The 19,216-nt window shown below is 38.4% G+C and overlaps 1 protein-coding gene across 1 annotated transcript in view; it reads right to left on the bottom strand.

Moving 5' to 3' along the window:
• BMPR2 (bone morphogenetic protein receptor type 2) overlaps nt 1-19,216 on the bottom strand; it is a 105,639-nt gene that overhangs the window by 13,618 nt on the left and 72,805 nt on the right. The window contains exons 4-10 of the mRNA XM_014879406.2: nt 12,331-12,441; nt 11,708-11,799; nt 9,548-9,778; nt 5,655-5,769; nt 3,919-4,079; nt 2,668-2,815; nt 1,560-1,696 (exon numbers count right to left, since the gene is read on the bottom strand). Of these exons, the coding sequence (XP_014734892.1) occupies nt 1,560-1,696; nt 2,668-2,815; nt 3,919-4,079; nt 5,655-5,769; nt 9,548-9,778; nt 11,708-11,799; nt 12,331-12,441 (995 nt within the window). The remainder of the gene's footprint in view (nt 1-1,559; nt 1,697-2,667; nt 2,816-3,918; nt 4,080-5,654; nt 5,770-9,547; nt 9,779-11,707; nt 11,800-12,330; nt 12,442-19,216) is intronic.

Genomic DNA, 19,216 nt, shown 5'->3' with positions numbered 1-19,216 from the left:
AGCTTAATTTTCTACACTATCTGCCCTGGAGTGCTCAGACATCCTAGATTGGCATAGGGTGGAGGAAGTTGTTTGACACCTGTGATTATTCTTCTTTTCTCTTAAAGCAACGATGTAGATCAATTCTTAGAGCTGGAGTTACCATCACCATTTTGATTATCCAGAAAAAAAAGTTAGTAACAACATAAAGAATGTGTTAGGCATTTTAAATGTGGGGATCATCTAATAATGCTGGAGTCTATCAGCTTGCTAGAACATAATTAACATTTAAAAAGGTAGTCTGCAAAACAAAACGAACCTTGAGCTGTTTCAGTTTTAACTGTCTTCAGAAACAGCTGTCAAGCTTGGTTCTTTCAACGCTGCATTTGCCCATGTGGCTATAGTTAAAACAGCTGTTGTTTGATTTCTTATATACTTTGGGCACTGATTTCTCTTTTTTGCTCTACCCCGCTTTGCCCCCAAGACTGGGTGGCCAGCAGTGTGTAATAAAAGCACTTCTCAGCTGGGTTACAACATGTTTTACTGCACTGTACCACTGCAGGCTACGCTCCTGTCTCAAAGCAGGTTCCTACATATTTACAAGAACCAGCACAGGTGAGGCCTTGGGCTCCTCCTCATCTGCACGGAAACTACAAACTTATCAACCACTAAAGCCTCTGAAGATTGAAGGGCATCATTTATCAGGGAGTAACAAGAAGTATCTTTTTCAATAACAGTCAAATTTGCCGTTTTCATATTTGCAATTAAGCTGTATCACCTTGTATCAGGTGGAACCCAGTAACTGTTTGCATAGCACTTGCTTGTAAAAAAAGACAAATAGGCACCTCTAAGCCAAGGGGATTCACATTACCTGACCTTTGCTGCACACGAAAGCCAGCACAGACTCTCACCAGAGTTCAGCTGACTTGCTCTAACTTGTTGGCCTGCAGGAGCAAGGCTGCAAGCCATAGCTACACTCATTCAAAACAACAAACAATATTATGATTATAGTCTTGAAAATAAAAATTGCAGATCAAATGAAGCCATATAAAATTTTTTATGTAGTTATAATGAAATGATTGCTAGAAACTTTAGCCTCTGCAAATCCTGAGGACTATAGAAGTTCAAAGACGTTTATTACAATGTTTACCAATTTTAGTTTTGGAAGAGTATATTGACGTTTTTGCCAGCTATTTTAGTTCACTTTTATTAGTTTATAAGATGTCAGAAGACAAAAAATGGCTTGGTATTTCTTATTCAGAACACAGAGAACACATGAGCACTGCATGTACAATACTACATACAGTGTCTAAAATTAATGTAACAGGTTACCTTCTGCAGATCACACTGCAGCATGCAACAACAATAACAACATTTTTTCTTAAACGAAATTTAGTTTTCACGTCAATAACTTTTAAAAACTGAATTCAATACTTAAAAAGTCCTGACAGAAACAGCTCCCAATCCTTAAATACTAACAAAGAGGAAAATAACCCCAAAACCTAAAAAATTGCTTTTAAGAAATGTGTACACCCTGAAGCTGGTTAAATCACTATTTCTTTGAAAATATTCTCCCTCACCAGGCTGTTCTCCTTCCATGCTTCTGGGAATTTTGGTCTTTGCTTCTCTCTAGACACCAAGACTTGCATATCTTCAAAAGTGGGATGGTTTCCGACTTCAGTCTGGAAAGCCATCTGGTACTCTGGCACAGATTCCCCTGTTAGCAAAAGAAAGAAAGGAAAAAAAAATCAATCACAGATTAAAAGGCAGAGCAAAGGCTTTCAGCTGATGAAAGGCATTATCAAAGTTTCTGTCTATCGAGATGTTCCCCACTTTCCCCGAAGTCTAACTTCCAAAAAAAGCTGAATTAACTGCAAATGAATTAAGTGCTGTTCAGAAACCTATCAAACGATAGCATCCTCAGACTTTGCTGGTTCAGTGGCACATTAGGAATGTCTTGGAGCTTGAAGATGACACCTACTTTTTGTGAAAGCCCAATGACTGATTTTATTAATGTACTTCATTCAGGAGGAAGCCCAGCAAGATTACAAGCCTCTGCACACAAAGCACAGCTGTTGGACTATAGAGACTGCTGCATTTTAGATTCAGTCTATTTGCTGTAGCTTGGGAAGAAGAGGGTGGATGTGGCACAATCCCATGTGTAAATTTTAAGTCTACTTCCTTTTGGTTCATGTTACAGGCAGGGAGGATTTCCCTGAATTTTCAGTGTCCTATCATAAATACAAGTACAACTGACTAAAGGCTATATTAGATCACAGCATTTTTTCATGATGAAAAGTCTGAAAGACACTTCAGGCACTTCTATCAGTTCTCAGAACTGGAAACACTGCCTCTGCCATAATTTTAACTCTTAATGTTTTTAAACTCTGGACAATAATAACAACAATAATAATGCTCAAACGGCACTTAACACGAGGCTTGCAAACCACCTGAGCAGGTAACACCAAGGTATTACTGAGCAGATAATACCGAGCCTTGCAGCAGGAACCACGCCTCGCCCTCACAGGCACTGTCCTGACAAGCACCACCTCGAACACTAGATGGCACCGACTTAATGGCAGAAGCAACTGAGGGAACTTCTCCACTTCCAAAAGCTGGGGCTCAGGAGTAGCTTGGTTGCTGGTGCCACTTCCTATTATTCTGGTTTTCTCCAGTTCTTTTCGTTACCTGGGAAGAGGTCTGTACATCTCATGAATATCTCCCAGTAGATAAGGCCCAGGGCATACATATCTACTTGTTTCAGAGCAGATTCACAGTCCCTCAAGTTCACTGCTCCTTCCAGCACTTCTGGGGCCATATAGCGGATTGTACCAACCTGGGAAAACATCAAATCAAAGCTTCACATCAGGAAATCATCTCCAAATTCAATTAAGTTTTTTAATGCCCTGTTCTGCTTGGTATTTTCTACAGTTAAGGAAAGCACAGCTCATTCCTAATCAATGTCCTCAGCTTCTGGATTCTTACCAGTCTAGTCACAACAAAACCCTTCCCCTACTCTGTCACTTTTTTGTATGTACCAAAACAAAATTATTTTGTTCCCTACATAATGTACTCATATGAAATATGATACAGTACAAGTGTTTCTTTTTCCTGAAATGACTCTGTTAAACACCAAGGTATGTATCATAATGGAAGAGGTCCATTCTGCTGAAAAGGAAACTTGTTCTCTATTCTTGGACTGTCAGCAAGGTTCCACCCTCCATCTTCTATAGTCCAAGGTTATTAACACTCTTGGAAGGTACCTATTCATTTTCACTAGGACATGTTTTAGATCAGAGCACTTACTCATGGTTACTTGTAGGACAGTATTTTGTCAAAGGCCTATTCCACATCCCTGCATTTTAATCAGCACTTTCCCTGTTTCTTTGTTCAGTATGAGAAAATCTAGATGGAGCTCTTCTGCTCTTAGACATTTTCAATTTAGCACTTGCTTTCTAAGGGAGAGTGATTAGCACTGTGTAGCATGTTCTTTGAATGACATAGGAAGCTTTTTTGTAAAAGCGCAGACAACAACTACACTGTTTAAAACAGTCTTACTGTATTTCAGTAGCCTGTATTAGATGTCAAGCAGATGATGCAGAATGTGGTATGTCACCATTTCAGAAAAATTAACACCAAAACCAAAAATTAAAAATGTTTGGTCTTCAGTTAGCATTTGCAGTACAAGACCAAAGGGACCTGTACCACATAATCACAGAGAACATGGCAGCCAAAGCTGCCTTGTGTCTTCTCATATCTCACACAGAAACTTCAGTCTGCCAATCTGTCACCTTTCAAAAGGGCAGGTTTGTAAAGAGTTTTTTCAGAATAAAACCAGTTTCTTCCTATGGAGGCTTGAGCCACTTGTCACCCATACTGCAGTCATTCCCCATTGCAGAAATTGTACCACCTGACCATTCATCCAACGTTTGTACTTACCTCACTAATGGCTGCATTGTCTTCCTCACCGGGTCGTACCAGTCTGTTGCCAGTTAATTTCATGGAGAGCCCGAAGTCACTGATGACACATGTGCCATCGTTCCTCACCAGCACATTGCGGCTGTTCAAGTCCCGATGGGATATTGCAGGTTTGTAATGCTCTGTTTGGACACACGGAGGGCTCGTTACTATTGGAGCAATTCTATCGTTTGGCAAAATGAGAGGATCTCATTATGTCTGCTCAGCTATTATAAACAGAAAATCAACTTATTTTCTTAGAAAGCTAACATTTTTGCTTCTTTACAACGAGCTCCAGAGGAAGCTATCTACATAAAACTGACTGGCATCCAGAGTTTCACTGTATCTATATGATATTAGGCTACTGCCATATACAGGTCTAATGTTTGCCAACAGTCTTCTTCTCAAGGGATATTTCAGCATTATTTTGGCAGTAGAGACATTGTATACTTAAACACAGACCTGCTGTCACAGCCCTAACAGCCATTCCAAATATTCTCTGTCATTTCCACACTCCTGTGTCAAATGCAGCACCAATTATTCACATTATAATTGGAACTACCATTGGCACTTATTCAGAAGATATGCAGACAATATTATTCCAGAGAATCTGAACATGTTCATCTTGCAAGGGATCTGATCTTTTCCAAAGAATAATCTCAGTTGTTCCTGGATTTTATTTAATTTGTTAGTAAAGCAGCCAGCAGTACAGAACTCATTTTACTGTGGAATTTATTCTACTCCATGTGTTCCTTCCTAGCATTCACAGACTGTGGCTGTCTCTCCTTTATGATGGAAAGCTTACACATTTTCTGGTTGCCAATGGACACACCTGTCTGCACATCTCAAAATGATGACGTTAAGATGATAGCTGCAGTTTCAATGGCACATAGGAATACTGATTTGGGTATTTTCAGCACTTTTAATAGCATTTTTAGTTGTCATTCTTTGCTAGTGCTCATGCTTAACATTTGAGAAACATAGCTTGAAATTTTAATCCAAACATTAGCACCTTAATGTAGATATAATGAAACCAGCCTTTTATATACTGCCAAAAACCTAACGTTTCAGTGCCAGGCCATATTCTGTAGCCTGATACATCCCAGATCTCAGAATATCTACTTTATAATTATGATACTTCAGCTGCTGAAATACTGGCTGAAGCCTGCACGCAGAGACAGAAAGATCCAAGTCAATATATTGTCACAGCCAGTACTCTAATTAAGTACCAGAAGTCCAGCAGTATTGATTGTATACAGCAAAGACTAGCCCAAACCCTCAGACAAAAATCCAGAGACGTGATAAATAAAACTACAGTGAGGTTACAAGATTTCATTTTATAGCATACAGTCCACACACAAACTAAAAATTGCATTGGTGATTTGTTTCTGAACTGCAAAATCAGACACACCACCTCACCTGTTTGCCCTCTGCCACAGAGGCAGCCAGTCTGTTGCCATGACACAGCAGCACTGCACAGCTCTGCCTCCTCCTGCCTCTCTCTGGGGCTCTCCCACCTCGGGCTCTGTTTTTACACAAGGCTCACAGAGCCCATAGCATGGGCTTGTTCAGGAGGAGGGAACACACCAGAAGTTCTGAGCAATCTCTATTTGCATTCATCATTTCCTACTCACAGCAGGACAAAAGAAAGGCTGGAATCTACTACCTGATAGAAATAAGAATACACTGGAGATCTTTGCATGCCCTCCTGGCCTTACCTCCTCGAGGCAGCTCCGTGTGCAGGTACGCCAAGCCCCGAGTTATAGAGTGAGCCAAACGGCAGGAGCTCACCCAGTCACTTGTGTGAAGACTCAAATATTTGCACAAGGAGCCCTAAAAAGAGCCCCCAAAAAAGACAAGACAAAAAACACGGATTAAAATCATTGTCCAGTAGAATAACTCAAAATCTTTTTTTTTTTTTTTTTGAGACTCGGTTTTATCCACTGCTTCTAAAAGGTATAAATTTGCAACTGCTTATGTGTTTACCCACATGCTTTAAAACACAAGACTTGACTGAAGTTTCATTAAATTCCAGTGCTGCCATTTCCTTTCTCTAAAGTGGAATAGAAATTTTATCACAGAAGAACAGGGATTGTCTCTAGAAAAAAATGCTACTAATTATAAAAGTCTTGTTGCAGAACAGAATAAAGGCACCTGCAGATGTAACAGCTTGGGTTTCCAAAAAGTGGGCTTTAGACCATTATCCCTTACAGAATACTTAACATCTCTCACAGGTCTTGCTATAATCTATTTATCAAAACAGAAACACCCCAAAGGGAATTCCAAATAGGAGTGAGTCCACATGCACCGAAGAAACATGGAAAAACAGAATGTCATGCTCCCCTCTTCTTGAAAGTGAAGTTAGATGTGTAAAATGGGGGATCTTCTAGTGATTTCTCATGATATCTCTAAGAAAACCAGAAGGAAGTGTGTCAATTGTGCTATTGAGATATTCTAGAAACTGAGACTGCTATCCAAAACAAGAGCCAGACACTGCAAACTGACACCTTTGATGCACAGTCCCCAGTGATAATATACTTAAACAAACTAAATCCTCAAAAATAAAGTGCACGTAATATGCCTAACTCTGCATGCTTATTACATTTTTACAAACTACCCTGGTTTTGCCTATTTAAGTCTAATCTTAAAGATGCACCAATGTGTAACATCTTATCAGATGCAACTAAATACATAAAATTTCAAAGTAAGTTCTATAATGTTTGGTTCATAAAAATTTGGTACGTGTTCCTTTGGAGTTGACACTCAGGTATATTATGGATGCACAATTCAGATGGAGGCACACAGATCCCAGAATTTAAAGTGACCAAAACATTAGACATTGTTTTAATCCAGTGCTAAGACTAAAACTAAGTTCTTGACACTTCTTAATAGAATCATGGCAGTCTTACACCTTTTCAGACTTTGTGCAGAACAAGAGGTGACATCTTCAGTGAAAACACAGACTGAATGCCACTCGTGCAAGTTCACACAAGTAATTTTTCATTGTTTAAAATGCTGTTATATGAACTTCAAAGAGGTTCTGTAATACATAAAAAAAGCTCTGAGTCCACCTAGAAATAAAGGAATTTCACATTTTTTCTTGTTGTTTACAGCTTTGTAAGAAATATAAGCCCTCTTATTAGCCTCCAAATGTCATCAGCTTGGCTTTTTTTCTTGGTTTAGTGGGTTGAGATTCCAGCCCATTCTAATGGAGGTCAGAGGACTGTTGTCATGATGTGACTGGGAAATATCATTACATGAAGCTCTATTAAACCAGCTTCAAGATCTTCTGCTGCAGAGCCTGCCCACCACCTGATGTTTTTAAAGCTAGCTGAAGGCTGTGATTTTATGCTTTTTGTGAAGTTAAAAGGATAACCAGGAAAAGTTTTAGTCAAGATTCAGAGAGAGAGATATTTGTAATCAAGACTATCTTCTCAGAGTCATGAGTTACACGTTAAATTTGGGATATTTTTCCGACTATAACTTTTGATAAAACTGATATTTTTAACAAGCAGAGATTGTATTTGTGGTTTAGAACAATTTTTCTGTTGTTCTAAAGGGACAAGAGTGTCTGACTACTGGGGCAATAATTCTGTGGCTATTATGTATTTCCTACTATTTCATCCCTCACAACCGACTCCCTTAGTGACCTACTACACCTCAGAGTCTCAAGGACAACATGTTGATTGATAAATACACATATCATTCCTTTTACTTGCCTATTTCCTTTGGTCTGAAGGCATGCTTGGATGAAAACACAACCTGGGTCAAATCTATCTGTCTTGCTTTCACCAAGGTAACACCAAGAACAATTTTCTCTGTAAAAATGCCCTGGTTTATGTGTTTTTATTTTCAGGAAGGAAAGTATTTTGCAGGAGAATATGTTTTGGATGGGGAATATTTCACCTGCACATCTTGTACTGGTTAGTCCTTATTGAAATCAGATTTATGGCTCCAGTCTGAACGCTGCAATTCCCTTCTAGCAGGGCTGCCACAGCAGGCTTCCTTTTCTGCTGCTAACTCCACATACAGCAGAACATCTGCTCACTGAATTACAGATCACACTGTGCATTAATTACACCTGCTGTGCACTTTTTCCAATGACTTCCAAACAACCAGTGGATTGATTTTAGACTAATCTTGCTGTTCTTAATACCACATTGGGAAAGAATCTGATAATATGATGTCATAAGCTTCATCTGTACATTTAATCAGGTCATTAACAGAGCCTGTTTACATAAGCAACAAGACACAATTTTCAATCAAATTACATTTCAACTGAAAATCCTTTCATTCAAGAAAACAGCAAAACCAGATCACCTGTGAAGACAGTTATGCTACGCCCTCCCAGGAACAGAATACTCACTTGATTTACTTAATTTTCATTTTATTACATGAAAGTATGCCAGTTTGGTCAGAATCACATGCTTTGCCACTGTCCACGTGGTATGGGCACAACTGACCTTTTTCATGGTCACTCCTAGTTTCTGCAATCTCTTCTTCGATGCCTGTCTTACAAGCTGACATGATCAAGTGTGTTCTCACTTAAAGTTTCAGTAAAGACACTCTTTTCATATTTGTGCTTTGTTGCCTTAAGTTAGTATATAGTGTATATGTGTGTAAATACAAACCTGTGTTTAAGGAATATATTTCCATGGCTGCATTTAACTTTCAATACAAGAATATACACAGAGACTAAGACAGGCCACCATTACTGCTACTTAGCACTGTTCTGCTTCTTTTTGCTATTCAAATAAGCAGCTTTTGTCCTAGTGCCTCTATAAAAGATCAGGCTTCAGCCATTCCCTTCACACACTGCAGGAGTTTGCTTACATGAGACCAAAAAGCTTGTTAAAAAAATTATTTAACCAAATAACTAAAATTCTTTCCCATACACAGGCAAGAAAAAAAAAACCCAAAACAATTTTTTGCATTTTCATATATATAACCCCCACGTACATTTTATGATTTTTCAGGAAAGCTATTCACATTCACACTGCATATTTTTAAGTGTTCCTGTATATGTGTGTGCACACACATTAAGTACCCTAATCCATGAATTTGAGAAATACAAGCATTCAGTTAGCTGAGGAGATTTTAAGATATGGTTCTGGAAAGCAAGGCTGCCTTCATAAGACATGTCCTACATCATCAGTATATGCCACAGAAAGCTTTAAAGAAGATAACAGGATAAAGAGGCACCATGATTTATATCACCACAAACTACATTTCACTGTAAAAAACCCCACTATTTACAGCTATTGAGCGAGGTCATGAGACAATGTCTTAATATTAGGAAGTTTTAAATTTATTAAATTATTTTAAAGTAAAAATAACTCTTCAAATTCTGTCATTGAATAAAAAAAATTACACCAAAATGAAGAGCAAATACTCCACAGCTAGGAATTTGTAAGACATTTGGTAGCACTAACTAGGAAATCTAAAAGGGTATTACAGTAACCCACAATAAAGTCCATTAAAATTGTCATTTATATGGATTTTTTTTTACATTACTGTGCAAGAAGCACCTCCAAAATCTAAAGTACATCCTTTCCACGTGGCTATACTTAGGATTCTTAACCAATGCCATTGATTTTTCTGAAGCACTTACATTGGGGTAGTATTCCATGACCAGTAAATATTCCATGCGGCCGTCTGCAGTGAATCTCTCATCCCCCACAATGAAGCGGGCGATGTTATCGTGTTCCATCAGTGGAATCCTGTAAATGTTCCTCTCATTGACAAAGTTCTGACGATTGGCAAAAGAAAAGACTTTCACAGCAACCGGGCGTTCATCTAGGGAGCCTTTATACACTGCTCCGTATCGTCCCCTGCCAATCAACTGCAAAACATACACATCATTAGTTCACAAAAGAATAGGTGAAAACCAAGATTTCACTCTACAAGAATTGTATGCCAACTTTTATCCTGACTTATACTATAAGAACAGTGAAGATAGTAAGTATTTTGTAATAAAAACCAGAATTAGAGGCTATTTTGGAGCTGGAAACCTCAGCACAAGCCAACATAAGTCTTATTAAATTGATTTCTAGTTTGAATAGCCAGTAAATATATCATAAATAATCTATTCAGTACTTTTATATACAGAATCAATAAAACACACGTGTTTTGTGCTGCTAATTCTCTTACTAATTTTTGCCTAAAAAGATTTATAGCTTTTATGTGATGAATTTATTTCACTGCAGAAATCACAGACATTAAGTGAAACATTTTAGGTTTAGGACAGTTTATAAGCTGTACCTTTCAGGTTGGTAATAACAAAATATGCATTTCTAGTGCAAAATACATGTCAAAAGAGGTAAACAGATTTTAACAGAAGGAAGTAATTCCTGACTACCTGTGAATCTTTATTCTAGCCCCCACTATGTTAAACAGTCTTCAAGAATGCCTTTCACATCTCCATAGTAACTGAAAGATGTGATCTTCACTCTAAACCAAAATGCAGGACCACCTTCAGGAAGAGCCCTAATTTCTAAAGCTCAAATAATTCCAACTACATAAGAATTATGCATCTATTTAAAATAATTTTCAAGAAGACTCATCCATGAAATTGTAAGGATTTCATGAGCCTCTCTTTTTACATTTTAAATACTTACAAATGGAGGACGAAGAGAAAACAGAAGTAACCTTTCTAAAGATGATTAAATTGTCTTATAGGAAATTTTTCAAAAATAAAGTATCATTATTGGAGAGAATTTCTGTTTCTCAGTCCTTTAATATCACTGGGCTGCAAAGCAGCAGCAAGTCAGTTCAAGGTACAATCCTGGAATGTAATCTACCCACAGAGATGTCAAAAGGCAAGCACAGGTTAAAACATTCATCCTGCAACACCCTGTGACTGGGGGTAAGGGGTCAGCTCCTTAGCATACAGCAAGCAGGGCAGATCTCTCTAGCAACTTTCAGACTTGGAGAAAGTCACTGCTCTATCAGTACAAGTGCTTTCATCTGGGGCTTTGCACCCTTTCCACAATACACATTGTTAGACTCTCCTAAGCTCTGCCTCAAGTAGTTTTTTGGTGGCAGGAGACACCCAAGGCTCTTTGCTCATCAGTCTGCTGCCACCATTAAAGCAACCCACACTGCATGTCTGGGTGGGGTTTCTACTGGGAAAAAGAAGGAAAGCACCACTCTGCATCTCACTCGTTCTACTCATTTTTTACAAGGCTTTAAACATTCCATATTGTTCCATTGAACACACCAATTGGAAGCATAACATTTTGCAGTTTTGTGATGATACATCTAACACCAAGCTGAGCAGAAAGTTCTGGTTGGTCTGTAGTTGCCATGGAGCTAGACAGTGCCACACACTGAAGAATGACTACACATAAATGCACCACTGCTGAAATATACTGCTGTATCTGCAGTACATTCTATTTTCCAAGAGTGCTACTGAAGAATTTCAAATTCCTACAGTAGGACATTATACTAAAAGCAAGCAGTTTCAAGCAAAAAAGATGGATTTTTCAATGCAATGCTGAAATATAGCACATTCAAATTTCCCCCACTACCTTCCAGCATCTGTTCTCAAGGTAAAATATGTTCTGGCTAATACCAACAATATTACTAACAGAATTGGACAAAATGTACCTGCAGTAACCCCTTTTTTATTTTAATTTCTTCTTGAAATTGTGCTTTAGAAGAATATATTACAGGAGCACTGATACATTCATTACTGTAACTATGCCTGAGATATGACCACAAGCATTATATTGAATAAAAATGAAGATTAATAACTGAGCTGCATATTTACCTCTAACAACTTTAGATTATCCAGATCCAATGAGGGCTCTGATGCTGCTGCCTCCATCATGTTCATACTGTGCAAACCTTGTTTACGGTCTCCTGGGGAAGAAGGTGAGGAGGAAATCAGTCAGTTTCCTTTCTGGACATGCTCCAAGTGAAAAAAAATGCAACTTACCTGGGACCTGGCAGAATTACATATTGTAGGCTGTATGTAAGGATGTAACAAGTAAAAAGGAGTCCTGTAAAATCTTCTCAAAGTCAGCAAAACGAGCAGTGAAGGTGCTGATAAGGTACAAACTACAGATACCTGCTGCACAACTATTTTGATAATTCAAAGTTATCAGCAATAACTATAAAGCATGTTCACCACCTCACTGAAGCTGTGCTGAGCAGAGGATTTGTGGAAGAAAAATGGGTCCCAAAATGCCAGTTCAGAGAAGCCATAACTCTCTCTAAACTGTTATGAAAGGGATATCACCATAAAATGTCAGAGAGGAGACAGGGGAGCAGCATTATGTACAAGCATGTAACAGGGACTGGGGAAAACAGAAGACCTAAGTAAAACTGACCAATAGCCAAACAAACAATTGGAAAAAAAAAAAAAAGCCAAAAAAGATTGTGAATCCCGACCTGCAAGCATCCTGTATCCAAAGAACAGAGCAGCTATCAGAACAGCCAGTACAGACACAGATGCCAGGGCAATAACGATGGTCTCATCTCGATGAAAAGAATGAGAAGAATCTGAAAGCAAACAAGACGAGGACTCTTAAATTGTAAATTTGAAAGTATCAACACTATAAAACATGTAATTGTTATTACAACAATGAGAAGAAAAATGTACTCTGGATTGTCAAACATCCCACTGAACTCCACTTCCTCTCAAAACCTAGACATGGCAAAAGCTGAGCAGCTCAAAACCAGCTGGGCTCACATTCAGCACCAGCTCTTCCCATCTTCCCCTGCCCTGCAGTGAGAGGCACTGACAGCACAAAGTGATTCTTCTTTCCATCTGGCTAAGTTCAGCACAGCCATACAAGGCCAAGCTGATGCAGTCTTCATCTGTTATCTGTGCCTTAATCCAGTTTCCTAGAATGAATCAGGTTTGTCACCTTTATAAGGTTCTTTTGTTGTTTTTCCTAGGACAAAAATTTCACAAGTTTGCAAATTGGGCTGCAAATATGATGAAAATTGAATGTTTCATATTCAAATACCTAAAACCTACATAAGTCCACTTAAGCAAGAGCCAGACACTGAAAATTGTGACATCTTTGATGCTTAAAATATTTTGGGGTTTTGATTTGTTTTGTGTCAGTGCTCAGATAAATTTTGGCATAATTCTTACTTCTTAATGCACAAAAAGATAGAAGTATCTCTACAGACTGCAGCAGGAAATCTGAAACAAAAATAAAACACTAAACAAAAGTAAATAAAACTAGTTTTATTGAGTCTGATGTAAAACAGGTTTTGACTTTTTGTCAAAATGAGTATCTTGCTTTTTCAGGTTTCCTTGGTTGGGTTGTTTTACTTTCTCAGAGAGGAAAAAAGACTCCATGAAAACATTTGTTAGCTCCTTGAAATGCTTCTCTATGTCAAACTTCAGTCTTGCTTCTTGCAGGCATATAAAAATCCAGCCACTTTAATACAAAAAATTATTAGTGCAGATATTCTTCTGATGTCAGAATCACTGGAATGTGGCACTACAAGACCTCATTTACTTTGGCTTCAAAACCAAGTTTGGGAACTATGTTTAAACATGTCTTATATACTGCAAAAAGTACTCCTTAAAAGACTGTAATGAGACCTAACTACACTAAAACCACAAAATATAAAATGCACACAAGACTTAAAGATTGGATAAACTTTTTAGGTGAGACTGAAATATAATTTATCCCAGACTATACTAGCTGAATAAACTGACAAATTCACTTGTCTTGAATTACATTTAAAAGAAATTCCACATGACTCACTACTTCAAATTCCCCATTCAAATGGACGGACACAAGAGAACCAGATAAGAAGGAAAAGCAATTTAAAAGACAACAACTGTCATTTTTACATAACCATAATGGTAAGGGGAAATAATGAAAAGCTGGTAAAACAGAGAGAATTTCAGCTGTGACAGAAGGATGTAAAAAATCACCTACCAAAACCAACACACAGCTCACATCTGATACTCCTTTCAAATAAAAGAAAGCTTGTGATAATCACAATACCATCAAATTTAAATTTGTTCTGTCAAAAGAAATACCATCACTACTGGTTTTGGTAAAATAACTTTCACTATGAAAATAATTTATTGCCACAGAACAGTAATATGGAATATGAGCTGTGACTTCCATACTGAGGAGATTAAAAGATACACATTACAATTGTCATCTAAATTATGAGTTCAAAACATATACAGATATATTGAAACCCACAGCATCATAAAGGAAACTGTTCTGTCACACAAGGCTATATGTTACATGACACAAGTGTGAGCAGATGAGGATCTGCAGGCAGGGAAATGGCAGTTTTGAGTTTTATATTTTTATGACTGGAATTTACATTTCATTGGGTTATAATGTGTGGGTTTTACACCAGTTCAAGACAGTGCCTAGCATGTCCTAAGGAGGACATGAGAGCAGGTTTTGAGAGATTGACCTTTTGGTTATAACCCCAGCTGCATTTTCCTTGAGTGCACAACTAGAGCACAGCCATTTGCCACCTTCCCATGGCCAAATAACCAACAACCATTTCTTTCCACCACGGCTGGCCAAATGAGGTCTGATGCCCAAGTCTGATTGCTCTTCTTTAGTTTTCTGTATAATCCAAGGCTTAACAAGACCTTAACCTCCTTCAGGAGGGCCCTCCTCTACCCTGGAATGGGATTTAGCTGTTCAAGGGCATCCTGAGCAACACGTTCCTCCCCAGCTCTGGCTGCCTTGGCACACTCCCCTTGGAAGCCTGGGAATGGTGACATTCTGCAGGCTGAACAGATACCAGAAAACCTCAAGATAACATTTTGCTCCCATCAGCAGCTGAAAAACACACAGAGAAAAAGGCTCATTTCTCTCTCCTTCCTTGATGGACCATCCCCTCAGGGGGCTTTTTCTGTTTAGTGGGTAGCTGTGCAGCCACCTCACAGACCTCTCTGGCCTTCAAGAGGAAAGAAGGTTTTAATTTTCTTTAAAGCAGAGCTGTTTCATAGGAATTTCAGATTGGCTTTTCTTAAACTAATTTTCAATTCTCCTAAATATTTAAAAAGGACACTGTCAACATTTCAACAGCCAAACAAGTCCTACAGTGAAAGTTACTACTGTCAGGGTGATGAGCAATATTTATAAATTTAAAAACAAATTTCTTAGTAAGGGTAAGTGAGCATCTCAATGGAGTGCTAACATGCAGCTCAAAACAGCACAAATGAGTAAAATGCTGTGTGTGACAGCCAGTCATTCCCCAGCAAGGACAACTTTACTATCTTTTGCTTGTAAATTACACTAAAAGGAAAAACAAAAACCCCTCAACAACAAAAGGCCCAGACAGCTCCAATCCCTCCCTCCCCTACTAAAGTGTTATTTCTATCAACCCTCTATCTGCTTTGTAAAACAGTAACTTTAGATGTTGTCAGATTATCAATCTTTTTTAAACAGAACAGAAAAGATATGTCACTTACGAATCCAGTTTTAAAACCTTCCAAAACGTAACAAAACTCTTATTAACTCACTAATTTTATTAATCCTTCTCTGGATCCATTTCATCTTTAGTCTTTTACGCCATAGTCACCTTTAAATGTCTAGCTAAAAACCATATAGGACCTCTCAAGGCATATGCAGAGGTTCACATTTGCTCTTTCATCTACTTCTAAGTAATTAATACAAGTTTTTTATATACATATGCATAAGAGTCATACTTCTCTTGGTATTATTTAGAGACATGTTTTAACTAACTCACCAAAAGACATTGGTGTAGGTCAATGAAAGTAATCACTAACCTTTAAGCAAGGCACTTCTAAATTAAGGATGTAAAATGCACATGTATAGGAGGTTTTTTTCGTGCTTTCTTCCATGAACTTACAGTCTGGGCCAAAAACACCATGACTCATCATGATTAGGAGATTCATTATGAAAGATATGATTTGATATTACATTTTTCTGAACTAAGACTTGGTTGATCTTCAGCTGTTGAGAACCCCCCCCTCAAATCAGTGGATTCTGCTTTTCAAGTTTATCTGTGAGGACCAGACACGTGCCCTACAGCTTCAGTATTTTTCATCATGTCATTGTACAAACTGACTTTAAACATGCCTAACAACCACTCAACAATCTCCTTTGAACTTTTGGAATCATTATCAATATTTGGTAATCTAGTGACAAATACCAACTGATTTAAAAACACTTTTCAAATCTCAGACTGGGGAGTGCTGGTATCTCAGTATTCCCAAACCAATGTACTGCATTAAAAAAGCAATACCATAAAAAGCAGAATTAGCTGCAGACTCTAGAAAACCCAATGATAAGGAGTTGGCTGCTGGGCTAAATTCTACCTACAGCTGTACACAGAAGATGTCAGAGCTTCCTCCAATTTATGCTACAGTAACTGAAAGGAAGGCCAGTGAAGGTGCTTGTTTCACTGCTATTTGTAAGTGAGGCTTTTATTTCCAACTTCAACCTAGGCTCCTTGATCTACAACAAAAACCTAAAACCAATGGAAACTACTGTAAGGCCCAAACAACCTTAAAAGCCAATTTCTTATCCCTCTTGAATGGGAAGGGGAGCACTGCTCACAGGTTTACTGACTACAAGCAGCAGTGCAAAGATGCCATGTGGAAGACACCCAGCATGCACACACTTGTGTCTTGAAACATTTTGCCAGTAATTCTCATAGTAGTCAGCAGTTTACTCAATCCCATCACAAAGAAATATCACAGCAAACAGTGTAAATATATATATATATAGATAGATATAATTTTTTTTTTTTTAAGTAAGGAAAAGAAACAAAGCACAACTTATTAAAACAGAAGGACCACCTCCTTCTGGCTGGGGAGCAGCTGGTAACCAACAAGCCACCCTTCCCAGAAGCGTCCTGACCTCATCATCAATAAAGGGCTTGTTTTCAGGTTCCAAAAACCCGAGTACAACAGCTCCTGTGTATGGAGAAGGTAGACACAAATAATCGGGAATGTATTTCAGAGGAACCGTGAAGAGGAATGTTTCTATTGCTCAGTCAGAAGTGAGTCATCTGGCTGAAGCCAGCCCTGCACTTGGGACACTCCCTGCAGGCACTTCTCCCACGTTAAGCATTTCTCTCCCTTTTCTCAGGCAGTACTGCCATAACAGTTTCCAAGCACTTTGACAATATCTTTGATGAATTAAGGATTTTAGATTAAGCTTCCATACTGCTGTACATGGAAGTTGTCAAACTGCTGCCTTCCCAACCTTCCCCAGGAATGACACAGAATGAAGAATACTGCCAGTGCTAATGGCATCAGGAAGAACAGTGTTTTTTCTTCTCATAACTTTTCCTTTATAAAGCTTGTAATATTAATTAACACAAAAGTATTCCAATCTGCTTGAAAAAACTTTTTATTTCTCTCCAATTGAACTTTCAAAAATTAAAGCCTCTTTGGTAGGCTTCTTGTTTTCATACTTCAAAATTAGCATTTATCCTATGACCAAAGAATGCTGAGAGAAATCAGAAAAAAACTGAGACAAAAGCCAGGTAACAACAGGCAATGGGAAATGAGTCTGTAAATACACAGAACTCCTTCCTGGAAGCCAGAAAGGGATGTACCATTCTTCTATCTTCCTTCCCCTTCAGCAAATACAGTGAGACCTGCAGACAGGAGGCAGCTCTGGATAAAGCACCAACGACCCCACCACTGCCAATGTCACAGTGCCAGGTCAAGCACACACATCTTGTGCTCCTGGAAGTCAAATATTCCAGCCTGGATGATGAACTGTGAGGAACCCAGGTGCAGTTCTCCTATTTCCTACTTCACCATTCAACACATTGTTTCCTCAGTTACTGAAATGAGAGAGTATGAAGCAAATGGAATGGGAAATGAGGAGAAGGAAGGATGGTCTCCTCCCCGTGGCACCCAAAAGCTGTCCAGAACTTCTCTCTGTCCCTACACCAGGTGCAATGGCCAGGGAGCTCCCTGGAACACCAGAGAGGTCACTGTTATGATGAGACAACTTGAGACAGCCGTGAGAAAAGGAACTAAGTGTTAACCAAGTTGAAAAACTAGGAATCCCAAGGGGGAAAATTTGATTGGGTAATTAAAGGCTGTATCCCAACACAAACACACAAAAGGATATAGCCTTGAAACAGTGCAAGCAATGATAATGTTTCCTTCTAATATTTGAATATGAAACCTTAGGCTTTGCTATGTTGTTTCAAATCTGTATATTTATGTGGTGGTGATCATATAAAGGACATTTAAACATAAAATTTCCACTAGATCTCTATATTGCTACTAAAGCTTTTCATTCCATTTTCAGAAATCTGCTGCTCTTCATGTAAATGACTCACAGCTGTGTATCTGCCACACAGTAGTAAATAATTCCAGAAAATATATGTATGCATTTAAGTTAGAGAAGCATTGTATAAAAACATTTTAGACAAACATACAATTATTCTATATAATCAAAATCAGTTTTAAAAGTAATTACCTATGTTCCCACAGAGTCTCTGGTATCTATGTATCAAAAGCCAAGGGATCTTAAAGCAGAGTGGTACGAAAATATTAACATTTATTTAATTTGCCCTATCACACATAAGCAGCAACATTAGTCTTGAACAAATAAGGAAAACACCATCCTTTAACCTTCACAGCACAACAGTAACATCTGATTCTTCAAAACAACTACAGCTGTATGGACTCTGATCAAAGCCAGTAAAATTACACAGGGATTCAAAATATCTGCCCATACAGATCACTTTAAAGAGAAGCAGAGTCTTCACGCCATCCTACAAGTATTTCTTTGATGTGATGGATTCAATATGTTCATAGCCAATCTGGTGCAGCACTTGCTCTTCCATGAAGGAATCTCAGGATGAGGATGAGATCAGAAGGAAGAGGGAAAGCTTTGGGTTCTGTCCCCAGTGCAGCTTGAGCTGCAGTGTGGGGGCAATGTGGCCTTCAGCTGCAGAGAACTGCAAATATGCTCTGCACATCAGAAAGAGGCCTTTCAAGTGTATTTAATTCAACTTGCTTTTAAAGTCACATTTCTTTTCATAGTAGCCCTGCACAATTGTCATGACAGTGATAAGATCTCTGTCCTTTGAAAAAACAGACAATTAGCAATCTTTTCCAAGGACCCACAGACCTCAATAATAATCTGTTGATCTGTTTTGTCTACACAAAGCTTGTATCAAACATGTCCTCAGAATTCTCACAACTAATAAAATATGCATCCCTTACTGCATTCTAGCAGCATATTCCAACCAAACTAAAACACCTCATAAGGTCTTTTTTCCTCTCCTCTTTTCTGGACAGTAATCAACATTTCTTTCTGACCAAGTGACCACTGCT

The sequence above is a fragment of the Sturnus vulgaris genome, chromosome 7 (assembly GCF_052056855.1).
Source record: "Sturnus vulgaris isolate bStuVul1 chromosome 7, bStuVul1.hap1, whole genome shotgun sequence".
Lineage (NCBI taxonomy): Eukaryota > Metazoa > Chordata > Aves > Passeriformes > Sturnidae > Sturnus > Sturnus vulgaris.
Note: the sequence above shows the minus strand (reverse complement) of the source record. Positions and strands in the feature narration are given on the sequence as shown.